Source organism: Mytilus galloprovincialis, chromosome 7 (assembly GCF_965363235.1).
Source record: "Mytilus galloprovincialis chromosome 7, xbMytGall1.hap1.1, whole genome shotgun sequence".
NCBI lineage: Eukaryota > Metazoa > Mollusca > Bivalvia > Mytilida > Mytilidae > Mytilus > Mytilus galloprovincialis.
Window position 1 is genome coordinate 67,403,575 of NC_134844.1, and position 22,840 is coordinate 67,426,414.

The 22,840-nt window shown below is 31.7% G+C and overlaps 1 protein-coding gene across 1 annotated transcript in view; it reads right to left on the bottom strand.

Annotated features, from left to right (window-relative positions):
- Positions 1–1,172: 1,172 nt before the first annotated feature.
- The window catches only part of LOC143083525 (uncharacterized), a 40,977-nt gene continuing 19,309 nt past the window's right edge, over positions 1,173–22,840 (bottom strand). Inside the window, exons 5-11 of the mRNA XM_076259775.1 lie at positions 21,834–21,907; positions 21,448–21,531; positions 21,077–21,157; positions 20,612–20,698; positions 4,476–4,556; positions 2,967–3,447; positions 1,173–2,402 (exon numbers count right to left, since the gene is read on the bottom strand). Of these exons, the coding sequence (XP_076115890.1) occupies positions 2,371–2,402; positions 2,967–3,447; positions 4,476–4,556; positions 20,612–20,698; positions 21,077–21,157; positions 21,448–21,531; positions 21,834–21,907 (920 nt within the window). The 3' untranslated portion in view covers positions 1,173–2,370. The remainder of the gene's footprint in view (positions 2,403–2,966; positions 3,448–4,475; positions 4,557–20,611; positions 20,699–21,076; positions 21,158–21,447; positions 21,532–21,833; positions 21,908–22,840) is intronic.

Sequence of the window (22,840 nt, forward strand, 5' to 3'; positions counted from 1 at the left end):
GGCAGTTTGTGATCAATTCCCAGTCAAATGTAAAAAAAAACCTCATCATAGATACCAGCAGCCAGATGAGTTAAGCAATAATAGAGACAAGTGCATTAAAAAACACAAAATCAGGAATAGATAAATACATTTAGATAGATTAGTTTTATTTTATATAGGGGACCCTTCATAGGCTTAGTCAGTATATTAATTTTTATATCAAACAATTACAAAAGACAATACACAAGAATAGAAAAAAAAAAAAACATGAAATATGAATTGAGTAAATAAGATATGGAGTCACGTAAACCATTATGTTTTGTGTTTATTGACCATGCACCAGAAGCAGCATCATATCCTTTATAAAAATAGTTTTTTAGTCCAGTCCTTTCTTGTGGCTGATGCATCTGAACAAATAGTATTGGTGTTCATATGCAGGAGTTACCAAGATGAGATGCTTAAAGGATAAAAATGATTTCCGATTGATCTCGAGAACACGATCACCAGGTATTAATTGATACAGTAGATTGACGATTGATCTGGAGGACAAAAAGTCAAGCTAACAATAAATTGTCTGATAATGGTGATTTCCGATTGATCCCTAAAACATGATAACCAAGCATTGTCTGATAATAGTGATTTCCGATTGATCTCTAGAACATAACAATCAGATATTGTCTGATAATTGTTATTTTCAATTGATCCCAAGCACATGATGACCAGACATTGTCTTCTACTGGTTAATTCTGATTGCATACTTTGGCAATTGTTATATTATAGTTCGTTTCAGCGTGTGTTACATTTTAGTGTTGTGTTTCTGTTGTGTCGTAGTTTTTCTGTTATATTTGATGTGTTTCCTACAGTTTAAGTTTGTAAAACCGTTTTTTTTTTTTTCTCTCAATTAATTTATGACTTTCGAACAGCGGTATACTACTGTTGCCTTTATTTAACTCAATATTCAGACAATGTCTGAAAAAGTCGATTGCTTTTTCTTCTGCAAACAACAACGAACATCATTTGAAAAACACAGTTCACTATATCCATGGTAATGTAAAAAGAGGTCCAACCGATTAAAAGTATCTGTGTAATATCATATGTGTTATCATAAACTTATACTCAAAAGGTCAACACGCACACATTGCAATAGATTTGTCTCTTCATGGTTTATTGTTTGTTTTCATTTTGGTAAAACAAAAAAACAAAAAAAACAAGAATGTGTCCTCAGTACACGAATGCCCCACTCGCACTATCATTTTCTATGTTCAGTGGACCGTGAAATTGGGGTAAAATCTCTAATTTGGCATTAAAATTAGAAAGATCATATCATAGGGAACATGTGTACCAAGTTTGAAGTCGATTGGACTTCAACTTCATCAAAAACTACCTCGACCAAAAACTTTAACCTGAAGCGGGACAGACGGACGAACGGACGAACGAACGAACGAACGGACGGACGGACGGACGCACAGACCAGAAAACATAATGCCCCTCTACTATCGTAGGTGGGGGCATAAAAACTGGCAAATATTTCAAGCAATACATTGAATTATTAAGACTATCAAACAACTACCTATATTTTTTTAATTTTCCTTTTATTATGAATGAAATAAGATGGTGGATATATGTAAAAAATCTGGGATAGACACATGACAAAACAATATTTCAGCCATAAAGGGGTGCCGAGATAATAAAGCTGTGAATATATATATAGCATCAACACCTGATGCCTTTATGGACAAATATTTCTTATATCTTTCTCATGAAAAACAAAAAGAAAATGCTTTCCTGTTTTGTCTTATGTTTCTCACGGCACTATACAAGTTTTCTTGATTTCACTGTAAGAATACTTATAGATACAAGTTTATAAAGTTTAACACATTTTATTAAAGTATGTTATTAGCTAGAACAGTTCTAACCTAGAACTGACTAAAAGGTGTCAGGCTGACAGTTCTACATACTGTTCTAGAACAGTTCTCCTGACAGATTCTGACAGAATTTATGAGAGGTTAGAACTGATGTCCACTGTACTTATAGATACAAGTTTATAAAGTTTCACACATATTTATTAAAGTTATGTAAATAGCGATTATATGAGTAGTTTGTTATAAGCAATATTAATATTACAGTATTTGCTGCATGTGAATATTTTTGAAAAACCCAGTAATTATACAGTCACATATTGGTCAAATCTTTAACATAAGTCCAATATTTTCCACTTGGTTCACATTCTTCATCTTGCTGTCTATAGTTTTATAAATAGATAGTTTCAAACTGAATTTGACAGATTTATGTTTCTATTATACATGTTATAGATGATCGACTTCAAATCTGTTACTTTGGTAGGCTGTGTTCTTCTTATGATAGGTTTCTCTATTGTGGTTGAACTTTGATTTAGTGCTCAATTTCAACTTCAATCGTCATCCCTAAAATAAAATTATAAGCTACTAATTGAACGATTGTTGTTATTTAATGTCCAGTGGCATTTGTATAATGCACATTTACTGATTAGGACAAGAATAATTTACCAAAGTGCAATTGGTATGTCATTTAATAGGTGCTCCATTTTTTACTGTCGGTTTAAAGAAGACTAAACATGATAATATTTATATTCCTGAGTTACCCTTGTTATAACTGTTTCAAATTATACTTCAAATATTTATCAATGGCAAAATCAGTAGGCGAAGTTAGAATGACTACTCATATCAGGTAACGGAACGCATAAAATATATCGCAACAGGGTCTTAGCAAATCTCAACTTTAATAAATTGTTAAGTCTACATACACTTATATTTTAATACAAACAAGTCTTCATTTACCCGTATTCTTTTACAAACAAGTCTAGTTATGGTCATTGTCATTTCTAGGAAATCACGAAAATAGCCCAGATTATATTACATGTATTAATGGATATTAAACAGTACATTACAGGAAAAACGAAAAAGGCTAAGAAATACACAAAAAAAAAGAACGGTTAAAAACATATGTACCTGATATTTCATTTTCAATTGATTTCACTTCCTCTTTAGAAATAGATTTAGCCAGAATTTCCTTCAGACGATCTGTATACAGCTTTGTTGGTGTGTTATGGCGATCAAATCTTTTTAAAAGGTCACTTGATATATTACTTAATTCATTGAAACGCATGTCGTCAAGTTTAAATAACTGAGAATGTTGTAATTCGTTTCTTGTAAGTCTTATGCGCTCAATATCATCTCCAATAGCTATGTCCGTATTCTTAAAATCTTGCCAACCTCCTCCCCATGGTGCAGGATGACATCGTGGGTGGTTTGAATTACTTGGAACATGTTTATTAAGTTTCCTGTGTTCACTGTATAAGTATGTTATATCACAATCACACCTTGGTCGTAGATGTGGTTTATCTGGTTTTAATAGATCATATAAAACATCAGCAAAAATATTCAATGCTATCATTCCCATCTTTGTAAAATTAATTTCCTCTTCTGTGAACTGGAAAGAATATAAGAGTTAAGAATTGTGATGTAAAACAAGAACAAGATAATCTACAATAAGACTTCACATAAGTTTTGACTGAATCAATTGACAGTCAACTTGGTCAAGTACTCACAGAAGTTTTAGCAAGAAAACAAAAACATAAACAGTCTATATAAATAAGTAAAACTAAGGAGCTGGCACCAAAGCCGAAACTAACTTTTGCTCAATTGGAGAAATCTGTGATTAAAGTTTCAAAATAATTATTGACAAAATCTTGTCGATAACAAATTCAGAAATAGTTTGTTTTAGTATCAATGATAAGGAAACAGTGTCAAATTTATGTTTTTTTTCTTACATAGGAAACCCATAATAATTAAACACATGTATCATTTATTGATATTTGTTAGCATCTGGTCTAACAATTTAAAACATTCATGATAATATGATTGCTTCAACTTAACTAACAGCAGTTTGATGACTATCAAAGGTTCCACAAAGGCAAATGTTGAACCGAAAATAATGCCATTATTTAATGAGAAAAAGGATTTGTGTTGATGAAAAAAAAGTAAAATCACAAAAATACTTAACTTCGAGGAAAATTCAATCGTAAAGTCCATAATCAAATGGCAAAATCAAATGACAAAACATATAAAAAACGAATGGACAACAACTGTAATATTCCTGACTTGGTACAGGCATTTTCAAATGTAGAAAATGGTGGATTGAACCTGGTTTTATAGACATGTAAAAATTCAACAATTCTATTTCAAGCGTTTGAATTTACATTCTTAAATTAATTCACATTAATTTTTGTGGAAGTCAACATTTGTTCAACTTCAACCATCGATAAAAGAACACTTACATTTAATTTTTTAACATTTTTTTTTCTTCTTTTATATATCATGTATATATCTAGTCATCATGGTCATTGTTCAATCTTTAATTTATTATGATATTGAATGAAAAAATGAACTTCTCCTGTTTTATCATTTCGATTTTTAGGAAATGAATATAGCACGAAAATACAAGGTGGTGTTACATACCCCTGCCGAAATCGCTGTTCCCGTTGCTCTTTCATTGACATTCGAAAACACCCTCTCACCAGCTTGGATACGGACACGTACCTCAAAATAAAAACAAGTATGTCATTCATTTTCAATAGAAAATAGTTGGTAATAATCATGAAAAGTTTACGCAGACAATTTGTCCATGTAGGTGGCACCTATTCTTTTATTCTATTTTGATAAAGATAGGTTGAATAATCAACATAGCCAAGCATGCAAGTATGTCTTAAGATAAAGACAGGTTGAATAATCGACATAGCCAAGCATGCAAGTATGTCTTAAGATAAAGATAGGTTGAATAATCGACATAGCCAAGCATGCAAGTATGTCTTAAGATAAAGATAGGTTGAATAATCGACATAGCCATGCATGTAAGTATGTCTTAAGATAAAGATAAGTTGAATAATCGACATAGCCCAGCATGCAAGTATGTCTTAAGATAAAGATAGGTTGAATAATCGACATAGCCCAGCATGCAAGTATGTCTTAAGATAAAGATAGGTTGAATAATCGACATAGCCCAGCATGCATGTATGTCTTAAGATAAAGATAGGTTGAATAATCGACATAGCCAAGCATGCAAGTATGTCTTAAGATAAAGATAGGTTGAATAATCGACATAGCCAAGCATGTAAGTATGTCTTAAGATAAAGATAGGTTGAATAATCGACATAGCCAAGCATGCAAGTATGTCTTAAGATAAAGATAGGTTGAATAATCAACATAGCCAAGCATGCAAGTATGTCTTAAGATAAAGATAGGTTGAATAATCGACATAGCCAAGCATGTAAGTATGTCTTAAGATAAAGATAGGTTGAATAATCGACATAGCCAAGCATGCAAGTATGTCTTAAGATAAAGATAGGTTGATTAATCGACATAGCCAAGCATGCAAGTATGTCTTAACTCATTGGCTATGTATGCATATTAGTAAAACAAGTTAGATTTCTCTTCAGAGATGAGTTACCTCATAAAACTGGAAATTAGTGTACAATTTGGAGTTTAGTATGGGGTTCATTATCACTGAACCAGTATATATTTGTTTAGGGGCCAGTTGAAGGACGTCTCCGGGTGCGAGAATTTCTCGTTGCATTGAAGACCTGTTGGTGACCTTCTGCTGTTGTCTGCTCTATGGTCGGGTTGTTGTCTCTTTGGCACATTCCCCATTTCCATCGTGTTCCCGGACCAGTACTAACAACACAATTCATAAACAAAAATAAGATAATCCGATCAATTTTGTTGATTCAGGGACTTTCCTGCTTGGTTGGATAATTCACGGCTCAGTAATTGGTGTCATTTTTTCAAAAGAATTAACAAATCTATCTTAGTTCGATTTCAAATTCTACCAAAATTTAACTCTTAGATAAGCAGCGTGTAACGAATATATGCATCCATCCTGCAAATACGATGAATATGAAGGATCCTGAGTGCACATTGTATGTCCTGAGTGCACTCAGGAGGTCATTAGCGGTATTCAGACGTACCCCAAATAAAAGATTGGATTTTTTTTCAAACTTAGCGCACATGCAATGCACCACCTCTTTGGAGTCCTCCAAAAAGGTAAAATTCACCTGTATTTGTATATCTGGTGTATGAAATTCATTGTGTATATGTTCCAGACCATGCTGCATCACCATACTGAATATTATTAGTTACACAGTGTGCTAGTGACCTAATACGGTATATATGGGGTCAGTAAATTTCATATGGGGTGCCAGTCCTCTAAATGCTTATTTGTCCTTCTGTCTGGTGGTGGTTCCAAGTTGGTTGTGGGTATCTGCCATCTCTTCATATCACAATTATACGTTAACTTGGTGCATGCATTAGTTTGTGGTGCGTTGGTTAAGTATTCGGTAAACGTGATTGCAGTTTTGTCTGATAGAGTACTAATCTCCTGCTTTCGAATACCATGACTTATAATAGTGTGGTTTTGGTCTTTCACGCTGTCAGACCTTTTGTGTAGACACCTGTTTCTTGTTGAAGACTAAACATGCGCTCTTGATTCATTTATGATGTTTTGTCGTTTGGTTGCTGTCAAATTGAAACATATCCCACATCTCCTATAGTATGTGTTCCGTTTGATTAAAAAAGGTAATTATAAAGAGATAGATTATTTAAATTCCAACGATCACAAATCTAATCTAAATCCGATTTCAATTATTTCGTAAAATACGTTTTTTGACAGACATTACCTTTATCTGATTATCATAATATTCCCAGTTTAAGGAAAAGAAAAGACATTTTTCTATATATGTTTTTACAAAGTTGCTAATGGTTTAATTATGTCGTAATTTGCTAGGTCAGTGTCGGATTCCGGGCGACATAGCGTACACTTTCCTTTTAATTTTTAGCTTTATTAATATCGTAATTTTTGTATCCTTGCTATCCTTGCTAAATCTTCTACTGTATATCACAGCTAGTGAATAAGTCTAAATGTCCGTACAGTGTATAGTAAGATCTTTTTTCCACACATGGACATTTCATTAGTATAGAAAGTTCGCTATAGTGTTCCATCATGGTCTTAGTGCAGTTTCGAGAGCTTATAGTGCACCGAGGCGGCCTAGGTTATTTTTAGACGCACCGTAAAGTCCCAGTCATACCATTGCAACAACGTCCTGTTTTGATAAATTTGTTAAAATGCTGGGACCATGATACTAATAGTATAATATTTCCCTTTTAAATAGTAATTGTTATGAATGATAATATTTTATATGTATGCTGTCTTAGTTTTTAAATAGTTATTTGGTTAATATGGTGTCTCGTAAGTCATTTTTGGACAGGATATTTTTGTTTTATAGTGTATGTATATTCTGCACGAATAATTTTTATCGCTATCATTATAAAAAAAACTAGACTATGTGAACCGTATGAGATCGCACACAAAGACAGCTGATTGGATAAATGGGATGAATTGTTACGCCTACATAAAACTGATATCCAATCGAATGCCAGCAGACACCTGTCAGTAAAAACAAATTGTAAGCGTGGATGGTTAGAGATTTATTTGTGTATTCGATATTTGAAAAATAAGTTAGATAGTCACTATTCGTTTTCCCTTTTTTCAGCCGGATTTCAATAACTGTTTTTACACTTTCTTAATTAACAGAAAGGTATTTAAATAGAAGCGCACCACATGTAACAGAGATTTACAAGCATTTAATATAGCGACTTGTGTTTTCCGGAACGTCCTATTTTCAATTATTCACAGACTTTTGCAATTATATTAAACCTTTATTTTTTACCTTCAAAAACTGCTCAAACTTTTATTCTCAGACTAGACAGCATGAAAGACATAAACACTTTTATAAGTCAGTGTACACACGGTGTTTTCCAAACTTGGTAATTTCTTCGCCCAGGGATATGAATTTGACATTAAAAGTCCCTCAAAGCTTTACAATACCCGGTCGTGTCATTTCCGTATATTGTAGATGGAACGAGTGATATACATACACCAGACATACATGTTCCCTTACAGGTAAATTTTACCTTTTAGGAGGACTCCTAAGTGGGGATGCGTTGCATGTGTGCTAATCTAAAAAAAAATCCAATCTTTTATTTTTCTAAACTGCGTTACATGCAAATGCGAAATAATAAGTGTTGTTTGTTCAGTCCAATTTATTTATAAATATTAATTTATTCTTTTGAATAAAAAAAAACTACGCATGTAAACTTCAATGAATACAATAGTATTTAATACTAGTAGCCTAAATGTAAAACAATTGCAGCAAGATTTGAGGTTGAAGCGGCTCGATCAAAGCGTGAATAGATGAGAAATTGTCATCATTCTTCTAATCAATTACAAAGTATTTTGTGAGAACAAATACTTATATTTTAGTGATGGTGATTCATTGTTGTTTGCCTCAGTCACCTCCAGTGGCAAATATTTCATTCGTGTTCATAACGAGAACACAAGTTTTAAATATAATAGGAAGCACTTCAAATAGTCGTTCGACAATAAGATTAAAAGTAAACTTGAAATACCACTGAATAATGAGAGAAGATTTAATAAGGATAGAAATATAGCCTTGCAACAGCTCGCTACAGTGGGACCACTAACATCATCGAGGAAGAGTTTCAATTTGCAGAGAGCGATGGTCCTCTCAATCTACTCTGATGTCGGCCAGCTCTATTCATACGTGTAGATACCAACATCACATAACGGTATCTAATTTAGATAAGATCATGACTTTAAAATCGCATTAGTAACGGTGATAATTCTGTTAAACTGTATTGTTTATTATGCTCGAGTTTTTGGCATGACTATGCGACCTCTCTCTTGGTTGGTCTCGTGAGAATAAGTTCACCTCGACAGCGAGAGGACTTTAGTCCGAATCCCAAACGGGTCTAACAAAGAGTTTTTTTCTTTCTTTCGAACTGTTAGCTTGTGAACTTACACGTTAAAAATCCATCTCAGTGTGTCGGTCTAGTACAAAGCAGGCTTAATTTTCATATTATATTTCCATATTATAGTTTTGTCCTAAATCTACTGATTTATATCACACCTGCTATAAGTTTCAACGATCGAAATAAAAAAAAAAATGGTACGTGAAATATTTCTACGGAACACTTGCATTTTTGTCTTGAAAAAATCACTGCTCCCGTATTATTTAGTCTTGTTGCGGTTTAGGCTTTTTATTCTGTATAGGTTTCTTTCTATAACAAAAATCTGTGTGTTGACTCTTAATGTTTTGATTGATATGTGTCGTTGGGTTGATGTCGTATTAATGTATACCTTTAAAATTGTTTTCAAAACCAAATGATTGATTGGGTATAGAAATATTCACATCTCCCGTTCGACAGTATATCTGAATATCTTTGCTAAAATTGGGTGCGGACGTTTGGTTGTTCAGTTGTATAAATAAGCAGCCGCATTTGGTCGAAAAAAAAAATAGTCTATGCATGGTGTAGTGAGAGTTTCGTGCTATCTATACGTTAAAAAAAATTGAATAAATCGTTGAAGGGATATACGAACTTTGATTGAAATTTCTAAAAAACGAAAAAGGTCACCTGAATCTCCAAGTAAGCCAGTCGCATGGTTGAATTTAACACTTTAGAAGAAACGAAACGGCCAAAATAAGTTTAGTCTTATTATAAATTGTTGCCAACTTTTTCGTCCGTTTTTGCTTTTATGACAACTTTACCAGATATATATATATAAAGATTTGACAGTAATTGTTTCACCAAAACGAGCTCAACTACATGTCGTTGTTTTACGCTTCAACATAAATGCATATGTATGTATACAATGGAGAATGTTTTCTGTTCTACTGCCCTGGTCCTAGATTGGCTGTATACAATCTAACCCCAGACATGGACTACTTTATTAAATGTTTACAAACAAATAAATGCAAAGTGAAAGATTCGGAAAGAAATTCTAAAATTTACGCTAAAAAATAAAATACACAAAAATGGAAACAGTTTTAGACAATTATCATTTGAGAACTATATATAATTAGCATGCATCACTAAATGAAACTGATAAATTGATTGCTCCCTTAATGTCCAGTGGCAAATATATCACGCATATTCATGACGAGATGCGAAATGGATCGACCTGAAGCAAATGATTGATACATCACCAAGACAGTGAGTTCGCTGAGGTAAAATGTATGCCGTACTAGAATGCTGTATGGATTTTGCTCATTGTTAAAGGCCGTACAGTGACCTTTGAACGACTTTGACCCCCCCCCCTGCAGAGCTATAGAAAAACAGTACATTAAGGGGTGTTACACAGACTCTTTTTCGATGATACACAGACTCTTCTTAATTGTTACAAGGACACTTTTTATGAATAGAATCACTCGTGCATGATCAGTGAGTTCATGGGCACTTTCATTTTCAATTAGATTTGAACTTTTTGGTTCACCGACTTATTTCCTGTCTTTTTATTGGATAAAATATTTACGTTAGCATCAATATCTATTTTCCGAAACATTTCCAGTAAAATACTATTCATATCAGTACACCAAGGGATTAGACATTTAACTGCAAGGGAGGGGGGGGGGAGGGTATGGTATAATAAATCAAATTGTCATCACTGTTGGGTTTCTCGTCTGAATATTTTACATTAACTGTGTCAGATGCCTCATTACAGGCTGAACCTTTTATAGGGTGCTCATTATAAAGTTTTAGTTGGTCATTGTTGAAGGGTGTGCAGTGACCTATTATATAGTGACTAACAAGTAAATCACTTGGTCTACATGGTTTAAATGGTTGATAGTCGTCTCACCATATCTCCTTAGGCCAAAATAAAAATTGTTTGTTTCCCCTCCCCACACCCAGGTAAAAAATAAACCCCTGGGATGGGAAACAGACATTCTTTTAAATGTGGCCTTATTCATGATATTTTTATTGAAATTCTGTAATAAGAAGATTTTACTAGTCTATAAGTATCACATAAACTTTACATTATCAATAATCCATTAAAATGAAGTCCAGTCAAAATAACCATGCCAGACAGATATATGACAGATAATTTCATGAATTTCATGAATTTTTGAATTTCACAGTTCTTCCATACCCCAAATTTATGGTTAAACGTTTATAGTAACCATAGAAACAGAGAAAAAGACTAAACATAAAAACCATGAAAATGGTGTCATTGTCAGATGAAATAAGCCATTCAAAAATGTCAAACATGTACAACTTACATTTATTCCATAATTATGCCAAAAGTAGTGATCCTATACATGTACAATGTAGCTTATAGCTTATGAGAAACATTGATGACCTTCGGCTATTGTCTGCTCTGAAGTTGGGTTGTTGTCTTTTTTGGCACATTCCCCGTTTCCAGTGTCAATTTTATTAGGAAGTATAAACTGAGAAACAAACCTAACCATGTTAACATTGTATCAAACTGAAATAACCTTAATCACTTAAATTATCCATGAAGGTCAAGGTCAGGTCAACCCAACCTGATAGACAAGTAGATCTTTCAAGATACTCATATACAATAAAATGTATCCAATTACATATATAAAATTTAGTATAAAAGAGCATTTCATTGATTAAGTAACAGTATATTTTACATGCAGTCATTGAACCATGAAAATGGGGTCAGGTGCAATGTACATATAATGGCAAACTGAAACATCATAACATATTAATTAGCTACTAGCATCTGAATACAAGACAAGAAACATCCAGCTCTTTTAGCTTTTAAAATGTAAAGCTCTATAAAATAGCTTACATCATCACCCCAAGACTGTAATACATATTTCTTGTATACAACCAACTTTCATGACTTTTGTGTAAGGCGAGACAAAATAAAATGATACTTTGAAGTACATGTATTGTTTAATATGTTTGACTACTATTATAAAATGCCAGTTTCAGAATGAACAGTAATTTAGAAGATTTTTAAAATACATGTAGATACATTCAGACTATTATAACTATACAGCAAGCTGTCATTCGACTCTAACCAACAACCATGCCAGGGCTGTAAAGCTTGTCTAGGTTGGTAAAAACTTCCATCATCATGCATATATATGACACTAACCAATAGTGATGGACCGTGACAGACCCTCATGGAAAGTAAAGGAGGTTTAACACTCCCTGGTGGTACATGTAGCCAACAATAGCAATGGCAGCATAGAAACCCTTATTATATCCAAATTCTTATTTCAAATGAATAATTATCCAAGGTGAATCAGATGATGTATGATCATGATGCTGCACTTTTAGTATTGACAATGATTGATATTCACTGAAACTAGAAATTTCCATTATTCCAATTTTCTATTCTTAATGATATAACTATCCAAGATAATCATGAAATTAAGATATGATGCACTACTAATATTCCTAGAAAACTTTAAATTCTCTTTATTTCAAATTGTTAATATTACTTATTTCAAATATATATATATATATATATATATATATATCAAAGGTATGCTCTGTCACCAAGTAATGTAGTACATTGTATTTCCTACATTTTTTCTATGAATTGTAAGTTTGCTATTTGTTCAATTCACAATTCTCTTTTTGTCCAATCAGATCATCCCATCAACTGTACATCATGACATAATGCTGTTAGCTCTATCAACGTTATTTCCAAACCAATAAGTAACACAAACTTATGAATGAATCCACCATTTCACAATTTATAGCTACAGGTACAAATGAGGTACCATATGAGAGTAACTTAGTGACACTATATATTTCCTATATATACATTGATATACATGATATATATGCCGCTTCATAATCTGGCTGGGAATCATGCTCAAACCAATGTGATATCTTATCTACAAAAAAAATATACATTAAGAATAAAGTATTTATTATATATAAACTTGTATTTATCTACAAGAAAAACTAGCAATCATAATTTGCTTGACAACAAAGTTTAATGATGTAAAGAAATGAATTTATGACTTATACAATTTAATTGATAAGTCCCTTATGAGAAGAAGAATAAAACCCTTTTTTGAGGTTCTATTTCTAAAACAAAATTTTCTCTCTTTCTACATCAATGTTTTCTTAGGTGTATACTTCATTGAAGGGTTACTGTCTAATAGAGGCTATAGCACTATACTTGTTGTGATCAATTTATAATACTTTTTTATTTTAAAATAGAATTTGTTGAATATTACTACCAACGTGACATGGTGACAAAGCAAATAGTATTTATAAGATTCTTCTTCTTCTTCTTTATAATCCATCAACATACTGATGATAACGTGTCGGGCACTTATTTAACTATGCCGCGCATGCGTGGGATCTAATTTTTATTTAGTCATGACAGTCATGACAGTGAATAATATACAAAAGATAAAAATAAAAATTTCAACATAATTTTCTTTTTCTTGTTATAACATATATTTAAGTTCTACAAAATTTAGAGCATAACAAATCATTTATAACAAAATAATGAATCATACCCGGTAAAATCTTAAATTTCTTATCACAAAAGATGAAGTGTTAAAAATTATTGTTAAGGACGCAATGCCGTCTCATCATTTGGAATCAGGCATGTCAGGGCACAATATCAATATACTCTTTTTTTTTTTGCCCTGGGCAATTTTGAGGTTATTGCATATATACAAACCCAAGCCTTGAACATGTTGAAGGTATTCATAACACATATGTGACAAATTATAATTATTGTACATCACCCACCAGTGGCTATATAAATAAAAAATGTAGGTATATCATCGTCGTAACTAGTCCGAGATTACTCTGACGTCCAAACGGCTGTTTTGCCAGACAAGCTTGTCTCGGACTACATCATAACATGTGAAGATTGGTTGGTTATTTATTGGTTAATAAAAAAAAGTGACAAATATTTCATGCAAATTTAGGACGTGACAGTTATCAATACATTAACATACAATATGTAGGATTACTCGATCAGGGGTTTAGGTCTTGTAACTGTTGTATAGGCCATCCCGCACAACCATACCATTGTGAATACCCCACATGTCAATGCATGTTAGGCAATAAACAGGGGTGAATCCAGCCATTTTTAAAAGGGGTTTAAACCATACTAGTTTATATGTAACTTTTTAAATCATGCATTGATCTTCCAAAAAACATGAAAAGGGGGGGGGGGTCCAATCACAGGAACAATTTTTTAACAAGCCCAAATTCTTACTTTGCCTTTGAACAGGCTACTATCCAAGAGTGTGGAGTATTGGAACGTCGATTCATACCTGTATGCACAAATTTAACAAATGTGAACATTTTTCCTTCAAACTCTTGGGTGATGATCCATGATCAATGATTATTCTGATAGACATGTATTAAAATATTCATTTCTACTCACCAATTGCAATTTCCAGCTCAGCTTATATTGTACTATAGTTTCCTTCTACCATGTCAACGATTTTGTGTAAAATAAGTTAGCTATTAGAAGCGCTGACACTGCCGACACACATGCGACATGAATGCAACAAAAATAAAGAGGGTACGGTAACGTTAAATCGTTTACGGGCGAAGAATTATTTTCCGTTTTTAATTAAACTTGTCAGATTTGATTAATTATCGTCGAAAAATGTCCCTAATGGATAGTCATTCAAATTAAACCAGCTTTATTATGCTGTATGCATGTAAAATATATGTAACCTGGTCTTTAAATGTACTTTAAGTACAGTGTCTGACGTATTTATAAACATTTTCTTGATTATTTATCCTATTTCAAATATAAATTTGAATGAATTTATAAGCCTTTTTCTGCTATAATATTCAAACTTTATTTTTTAACGAAGGCTTCTGGTATGTATTTTTTTTACAAAAGGCTCTCGAATTATAGACACATTAAGAAATAAAGATGGAAAGTCAAACGCATGAGTCTGGCAAAAATAAAGTTAACGGACAATGTCACGACAATAAACGGAAAACGAGTTATATCTATATATTTTTTTCCCTGCCTCAAATTTACTCAAATGCAATTTATATAGGTAACATAAAAAGATAAATGATAATGCATTCATTTACAATATTTAAAAATAGTTACATCTTAAATTTAATTTAACATATTAAGATCACGTTTTCAAGTGTTCACGGCCGACATCCGTTATTATTAAATAAGGGTGTAAAAATGAATGACAAATTCGTCACCACGTACGGCAGTCTGTAATTGCATATAAAACGTATTGCAATCACTTGTAAACCATTAAATATAAAGGTTCAGGTGCTTATATTCAATAATCAAATATTATTTCGGCAATCTGTTGATTTTTTTTAGTCAATTCGCGGCGATTTGTGCAGCAGTATGACTTTGAGCTACTTTTTTATTTATATAATTATAAAACAGTGTTAAATAATTAAATAGGAAGAAGTTAGAATTCAAATTGAATATTTGTTTTATTTAAATAACATGATTAAGGGGACGTGGTAGACTTTCAGTTAAAAAAATCGTCTTCTTTCACAGTTTTATTTTATTCTTGAAAGGGGAGCAACCCCTGATAAATAATAGGAAAGTTTCACTCGTTTTGTGTCCAAATTATTAAAATCTGAACACGACTGGACACGGTCTGACAACATCTTGACGTCAGTTTGTATCCATGGTCTGTTTTGGTCTGACACGGTCTTAACGGATCTAAACAGCTCGCTAGAAGATACAGTCTTAAATATCTTGACATGCCTTAACGGGACTAATTTACCTAATGAGACTATCGATCCGAATGGAGACTTAACGATCTGACAAATCTTGACATTTTCCTCTAGCGGTAAATCCAGTCAATTAAGATACGATCAGACCAAAATGACCGTTTCAGACTGAAATCGTGCTACTAGTGGTTTGAACCAAAACTCCCAAAATCAATCCCAACCTTCCTTTTGGGGTCATAAACCTTGTGTCAAAATTTCATAGCTTTCTATTTACTTAAACTAAAGTTATAGTGCGAAAACCAAGGAATTGCTTATTTGGGCCCATTGTGGCCCCTAATTCCTAACATGTTGGGACCAAAACTCCCAATATCAATCCCAACCTTCCTGTTTGTGGCCATAAACCTTGTGTTAAAATTTCATAGATTTCTATTCACTTTTACTAAAGTTAGAGTGCGAAAACTAAAAGTATTCGGACGACGATGACGACGACGACGACGACGACGCAGACGACGACGACGACGCAGACGACGACGCCAACGTGATACCAATATACGACTAAAACATTTTCAATTTTTGCGGTCGTATAAAAATATTCATTGATTATGTTTCTTTTAATTGAAAGTAACATTGGACTTATTGTCTTATGTCCATTAATATTAGTATTTACTCTCCTTGTGTATTCATTTATAAAAATTCTGAATACGTCTATGTTTTTTTTTTGTTTTCTGCTCAGATACATAGTACGACTTATATTGAAAAACTAATAATTGTAATCAAAAAATTTATTGGGTAATACTTGCTGTCTGTAATTTTGAAAAATCTAAATTACTCTTATTTAAGAGATCGTTTATTTGTTGCCAAAATCTTGTTAAATAAGAGCAACTGAAAAAATAATGAGCATAGTCTTCTTCTATGTTACACAAATTACACAAACTGTTATTAGTTATTTTCCATTGTAATAAATGCTTTTTGGTTGGTGCAATAAACTGTAGTAGTTTCCATCTGTATATTTCTAATTTCTTTTAAAGTATTTGAAAATAAAGTTACATGATGAATTCATATTTGAAGCTTTTTACAATGGTAAAATTTTGAGCCACCTGTTTATCCCTACTGACGTTTCTTTTTTACTATTCACTAGAGAGTCATATAATTTTTATTAAAAAAAAGTGTAGTCTCAAAATAACGATCTTTCCATGTGAACTTATTTCTCTGGATATTTACTTAACTTTGGACAGAATTTTCTTGTTTAACTATGTCAATCCAATTTTGTGGAATGGATTGTTTCAATTTATGAAATTCAGCAGTCCAGTTTACTTTACACTTTAATTTGTTCAAAATATAATTTTCTGGTAGTGACATAGTGTCAATTAGAATGTCATTCAAGTATATTATATCACTGTTAATCCAGTTTCTAAAGATATATATGAAAAGCAATAAATTTATTCCCCCGAATTGTTTATTTTCTTATATCAGCATAATATATTATGTCACTGCTTGTTTTGTTTGCCCAACCCCTGTCAAAATCCAAGACTGTATTACTTCTCTATAATATATAATATAACTTAAATATTATTAGACACTTTTAAGTACATTGTATTTAAAAGGTATAACCTTCCAGTGGGCAAATTAACCATTAACTAGTCTATATACCCATGATGTTTTAAGCGATATCAAATAACTTTTAAAATCAACCATTTGTAGGCCTCCTTTTTCATAAGGAAGTGTTATCAGGTTTCTTTTTACTTTGTCTGGCTTCCCATCCCAAATATATTTAATGCTTCTTGTTTCTATTTCTTTGAGATAATTTTCAGGAGTTAAGCAGACACTTCCCAAAAATGTAAATAATGGCAAAATTAATGCTTTAATAATTATTATTGTTCCTAAAATTGATAGATTCCTTTTTTCTCATGTCTTGAACAATTTCATCATTTTCTCTATTTGACAATTCCAATTTAATATTTTGCATTCATCTTTATCATGTCCAAAAAATACCCCTAATAATATGATGGGTTTATCTCCCCAATCAATCCCCGCAATTTTATCTTTACATGATTTCAATTTCCCGATCCATAATCCTTCTGTTTTATTTCTATTTACCAATAGTCCTGAAAATGAGCCAAAAATTTCGAAAATATTTATTGCAGATATTACATCGTCTTTATCTTTACAAAATACTGTTGTGTCATCTGCTAGTTGTGAAATTTTAATGCTGTGACTTTTCCCATCTAACTTGATAGTGATTCCTTTTACTTCGTTGCTGTTCCTCAACTTAAGAGCCATAATTTCAACAGCCAAAACAAACAATAAAGCTGATAAAGGACAGCCTTGTCGGATTCCCGTGAATTTTTGAAATTTTCTGATACCCACCCAATGTTCATAACACATGTTTGAATATCTGTATACATAGTTTTAACCCACTTAATGAATGATTCATTAAACCCAAAATGTTTCAAAATTCTAAGCATAAAATCCCATTCTTAAGAATTAAATCAGATATACTATTACTACTTAAAGCATTATATTCTGTTATTTATAAGTGGATATAATATATATATATTTTTTTTTCCATCTTTTTACTAAACATACTGTGATACTTAAGACATACCTGTATATGTAAAACAATAAGATAAACACGTTTTATCAATTTTACAACAATTTTAGAACTAAAATAGGGTTGTAATATTACGGTAAATGTTGCTCTGTGCCATACTATATTTTTCCAAGTGTAACTCTAATATTTATATTTTGGTAAATATTTTTTAACTGCTGTAACAACATTATAACAGCATAGACATATATCCTAGACATAAAGACAAGGGGTATCCAAAATATTAATGAATACTTGATCTAAACTGGATTAAAATAACCACTAACAGGAATTCCTTTACAATACTGATATGTGTATACATGGAAAAGAAATAATAATCAAAGTATTCTCAATGTGAATTCTTCATAATTTAAAATAAAACGAAATAGATTTGCAATATCCTTGTATGAATAAACTTAATTTAACTATAAGTTTTGTCTCATTGATTCCATTCAAATTCTAATTAATAGACTCAAATTATAAAAACAAATTAACCAATTCATAATTATTCAAATGATTTATAATCATTAACTTGCGAACAAATAAGAACGATCGAGTAAGATTCGATCTCATATTTTCCCTCTATTTTGATAAAATATAAATGACTATGTATATTAAAAGTATGTCAGCAGTTTCAAAGTGCTAAGTCAACACTTATGTTTTAGATCACAAGTCATGAGTAAGTCAAACTTCATGAAAATGCTTTGAATAAGAGTGATTAAAAGGAAGTCTGATCTAAGTTCAAAGGACAACCCATTTGCATTTATTTTTGCACGATTCCTTCATCACAAAATAATATGATGTTAACAATGAATGAGTTTTTTCAGTCATCTAAAGGTTGTGCACAGACAGTATAAAATTCCTTACCTTGTTTGTTTAGTTAACGTCAAACATGTCATTTACAGAGAATAATTAATCTAGTCAAATTCACAGCTGAACTCGCCATTTATTTTTCATTGTGTCATTCTGTTCAGATGCATGTTGACATCGATGTGTAAGACCGAAAAACGTTTTGAAATACAGTTCAAACGGGGTAGGAAGGCACACCTATTTAATTTTGATGTGTTTTTTCTTAAATAGCATGAGCAATTAAAGGAAATATCCAATTACAAATATATGCTTTAATTAGGTGTATAAGTACATTCCTCCTCGACTTGCAATGTTCACCAACACCTTCAAGCATTTCATCGTCTTCTGTGTAATGGATGCTCATTATTCACTATTATTATACTTCCTGTAAGAATGTCCTTCTTAATGTCTTTTTAAAGAAATATATAGCGTTAACTGCACTATGCGAAATTAGTATGCCTTGCTGTTGCAACAGACTATTATTTCACTTCAATCATTGTCAATTTTACTTGAAAAGGCGGAGCTAAGTTGTTTTGGAAGGGAAATGGGTTGGATTTATTAGCCTGACAATGAATCAACTATTACAATTGAACAATAAGAGGAAAATGTAAATGTCATTTACATTTTTCTAATAATTTATGAGACTTTAATGTACTGTAGTTTCTGTTAAAACGATTTTATTATTTGTTAGCTTCTGTTTACTGCCGCTGAAGCCGAAATTGTTTGAATACTTAAATATCACCACATCACAGTATTTTAGTTATTGAGTACTTCGAAAATTGTTAAGGAGAAGAAAGGGGACGGTTATGAAGTAAACATTGTTTAGACAAAATAAAAATAATACCGGACGATATAGTAAAGCTATAACACAATGTACATCATAGCAAGTTTAAGACAACATCTAGCACCACCATAATTCTACTTGTTTAACTAGTCAATAATGATTTATATTCAGATAGAGTTAAAATCAATTATTTCATCTCAAAACACATACTTTTGAAGCTATTTTTTTGTAACGCTTTCTAACAGTCAAGTAGACAAAAATAAAATTTCTGTACGACAGCATATATATATATGCAGAGTTACATAAAGGGCTTCTTATTATAAAGCCTTTTTTACATAGAACTACACAATTAGCACTATTTGAAATAGTAAACAGTCAGTATACTAATGATATTAATGTTGTGTTTAAAATTGACTGTGGAAAAAAGAAGCCAGGGGTTGAGACGATGGACCCTTTCGGGTCGTGCACTATTGTCTATCACCCTGGCTACTATTTTCGCATAGTCAATGTTAAACACAACCTTATTAGATAAATAGTGATCATTGTTGTTCAGTTTGAAACATTATAATATTCAGTATTATATTCAAACTATGTGTCGGAGTGTTCATTACCCCAAACTCCACAGTGTGAAGGGATCCACTGAATTACTGTTGTCAAACATATTTGAATTCATAACATATTCGATATATTAGTTTGTTTAGAACAAAAGTTGTATTTCGCATGAATTATTTTAGATGAGTGATTTTCCCCCCATTTAACATTTATTTTTTGCAAAAAATCCCTTTGATTGTTATAGATTTATTTGTTGTTAGATTTTAAAATGTAAAGACTACCTACTTTCATTTTATCTGCACCAAATGACTCATGAAGAGTAATTTCTGGTTCTTTCCTTGTATATATCATATTGCTTTCTTCTCTTTCTGCCTAGAAATAAAAAAGAAAGAAAAAATTGCTAGATTGGATTATGTTTGATTTTAAGCGTTTTTAGGGATTCTGTGTAATGAATAACTAAACCAACTTAATCCCATTTTCCCCTTTACATTTAATTTATCTGCACTTAATGACTCATGCAATCTCATGAAAAACTAAACCAACTTAATCCATTGTTTACCCTTTACATTGAACTACAAACATAATTTCATTTTCGAAGTAATCGTTTGTTTAGACTAAAAAGTGTATGTGCATGAATACTGTCCGATGAATGATTGTTTTCTTTTTCAATATTTAACTTTTGCAACATATCCATTTGATTGTTATGGATTCATTTGTTGTGAGATATTTTCAAATGTAAAGACGACCTACGTTTACTTTATCTGCACCTAATGACTCCTGAAGAGCTATTTCTGGTTCTTTCCTGATTATATTTCTTTCCTCTCCTTCTGCCTAGAAATACAAAAAAGATGATAAGTTAGATAAAATTGTGTATGGTTTTAATGCGTTTTTAGCAATTCGGTGTAATGAATAACTAGACACAACCTATTGTATTCTTTACATAGAATAACAAACATATTTTTTTCGATATATTCCTTTATTTAGATCAAACTTTGTATTTGCATGAATAATTGTAGACGAGTGATTGTTTCCCACTTCAACATTTGATTTTTACAACAAATCCCTTTGATTTTTATGAAATTATTTGTTGTGAGATATATTCAAATGTAAAGACGACCTACTTTCACTGTATCTGCAGCTAATGTTTCCTGCAGAGCTATTACTGGTTCTTTTCTAATTATATTTCTTTCTGCTTTGTGTTCTGCCTAAAAATTAAAAAAATGATAATTTCTTAGATTTGATTACGTTTGGTTTTAAGCGTTTGTAAGGATTCTGTGTCGAATAACCACACCAATTAAATCCCTGTTTTCCCTTTCAGTGAATTACAAACATAATCTTATTTTCTATGTACATGTATTCGTTTGTTCAGATTAAAAAAGATATATGTGCATTAATACTTAAAGATGAGTGATTGTTTACCTTTTCAATATTTAGGTTGTGTAACATATCCTTTGATTGGTATGGAATTATTCGTTTTGCGATATTTTCAAATGCAAAGACGACTTACTTTTACTTGATCTGCACCTAATGACTCCTGAAGAGCTATTTCTGGTTCTTTCCTGATTATATTTCTTTCTTCTCCTTCTGCCTAAAAATACAAAAAGATGATTAGTTAGATATAATTGTGTATGGTTTTAAAGAGTTTTTAGCAATTCAGTGTAATGAATAACTAGACACAACCTCTTGTATTCTTTACATAGAATAACAAACATATTTTTTTCGATATATTCCTTTATTTAGACCAAACATTGTATTTGCATGAATATCTGAGACGAGTGATTGTTTCCCACTTCAACATTTGATTTTTACAAGAAATCCCTTTGATTTTTATGAAATTATTTGTTGTGAGATATATTCAAATGTAAAGACGACCTACTTTCACTGTATCTGCAGCTAATGTTTCCTGTAGAGCTATTTCTGGTTCTTTTCTAATTATATTTCTTTCTTCTCTCTCTACCTATAAAAAAAATCGATTCTTTTTACATTTGATAACGAACAGCTTTGAAAAGTAAGGTAAACCAGGTGAAAAATAATTATTAAAACAATGATTGTTGTCCCTACTATATTTATTAAGTTATTAATCACATGAGGTTTAACGATCAAACGTAGACTAATTGTCAAATTAATGCTACTATGAACTTGTGCCGTTTGTGTTTGTAATAAGCACATGGCTTGTGATTATGCTTGTTATGATTGGATTGCCTATACCTGACATGCGGTTCTACACTTATATGCAGCTCAAGAATAAGGAGGGTACTTCAAATTACCAACAAGAAAGTTGAAGTACACTAACTATAAGGATCAATGAATAATATTGGATTGGTTTCGTGTGTAGTCTTATTGATTATTTTTGGACTCGCTCGACTGCTTGGACCTTAATTATGAATAATTTGTATTGTTTTCGAGCAGTATTTACTTTATGACACTAACGCATGATGGATATATATTGGTATGCATATTGCTGGTATATACATGTAAAGCGTATTTTTTTTAACAAGGTAATGAATCACTAAC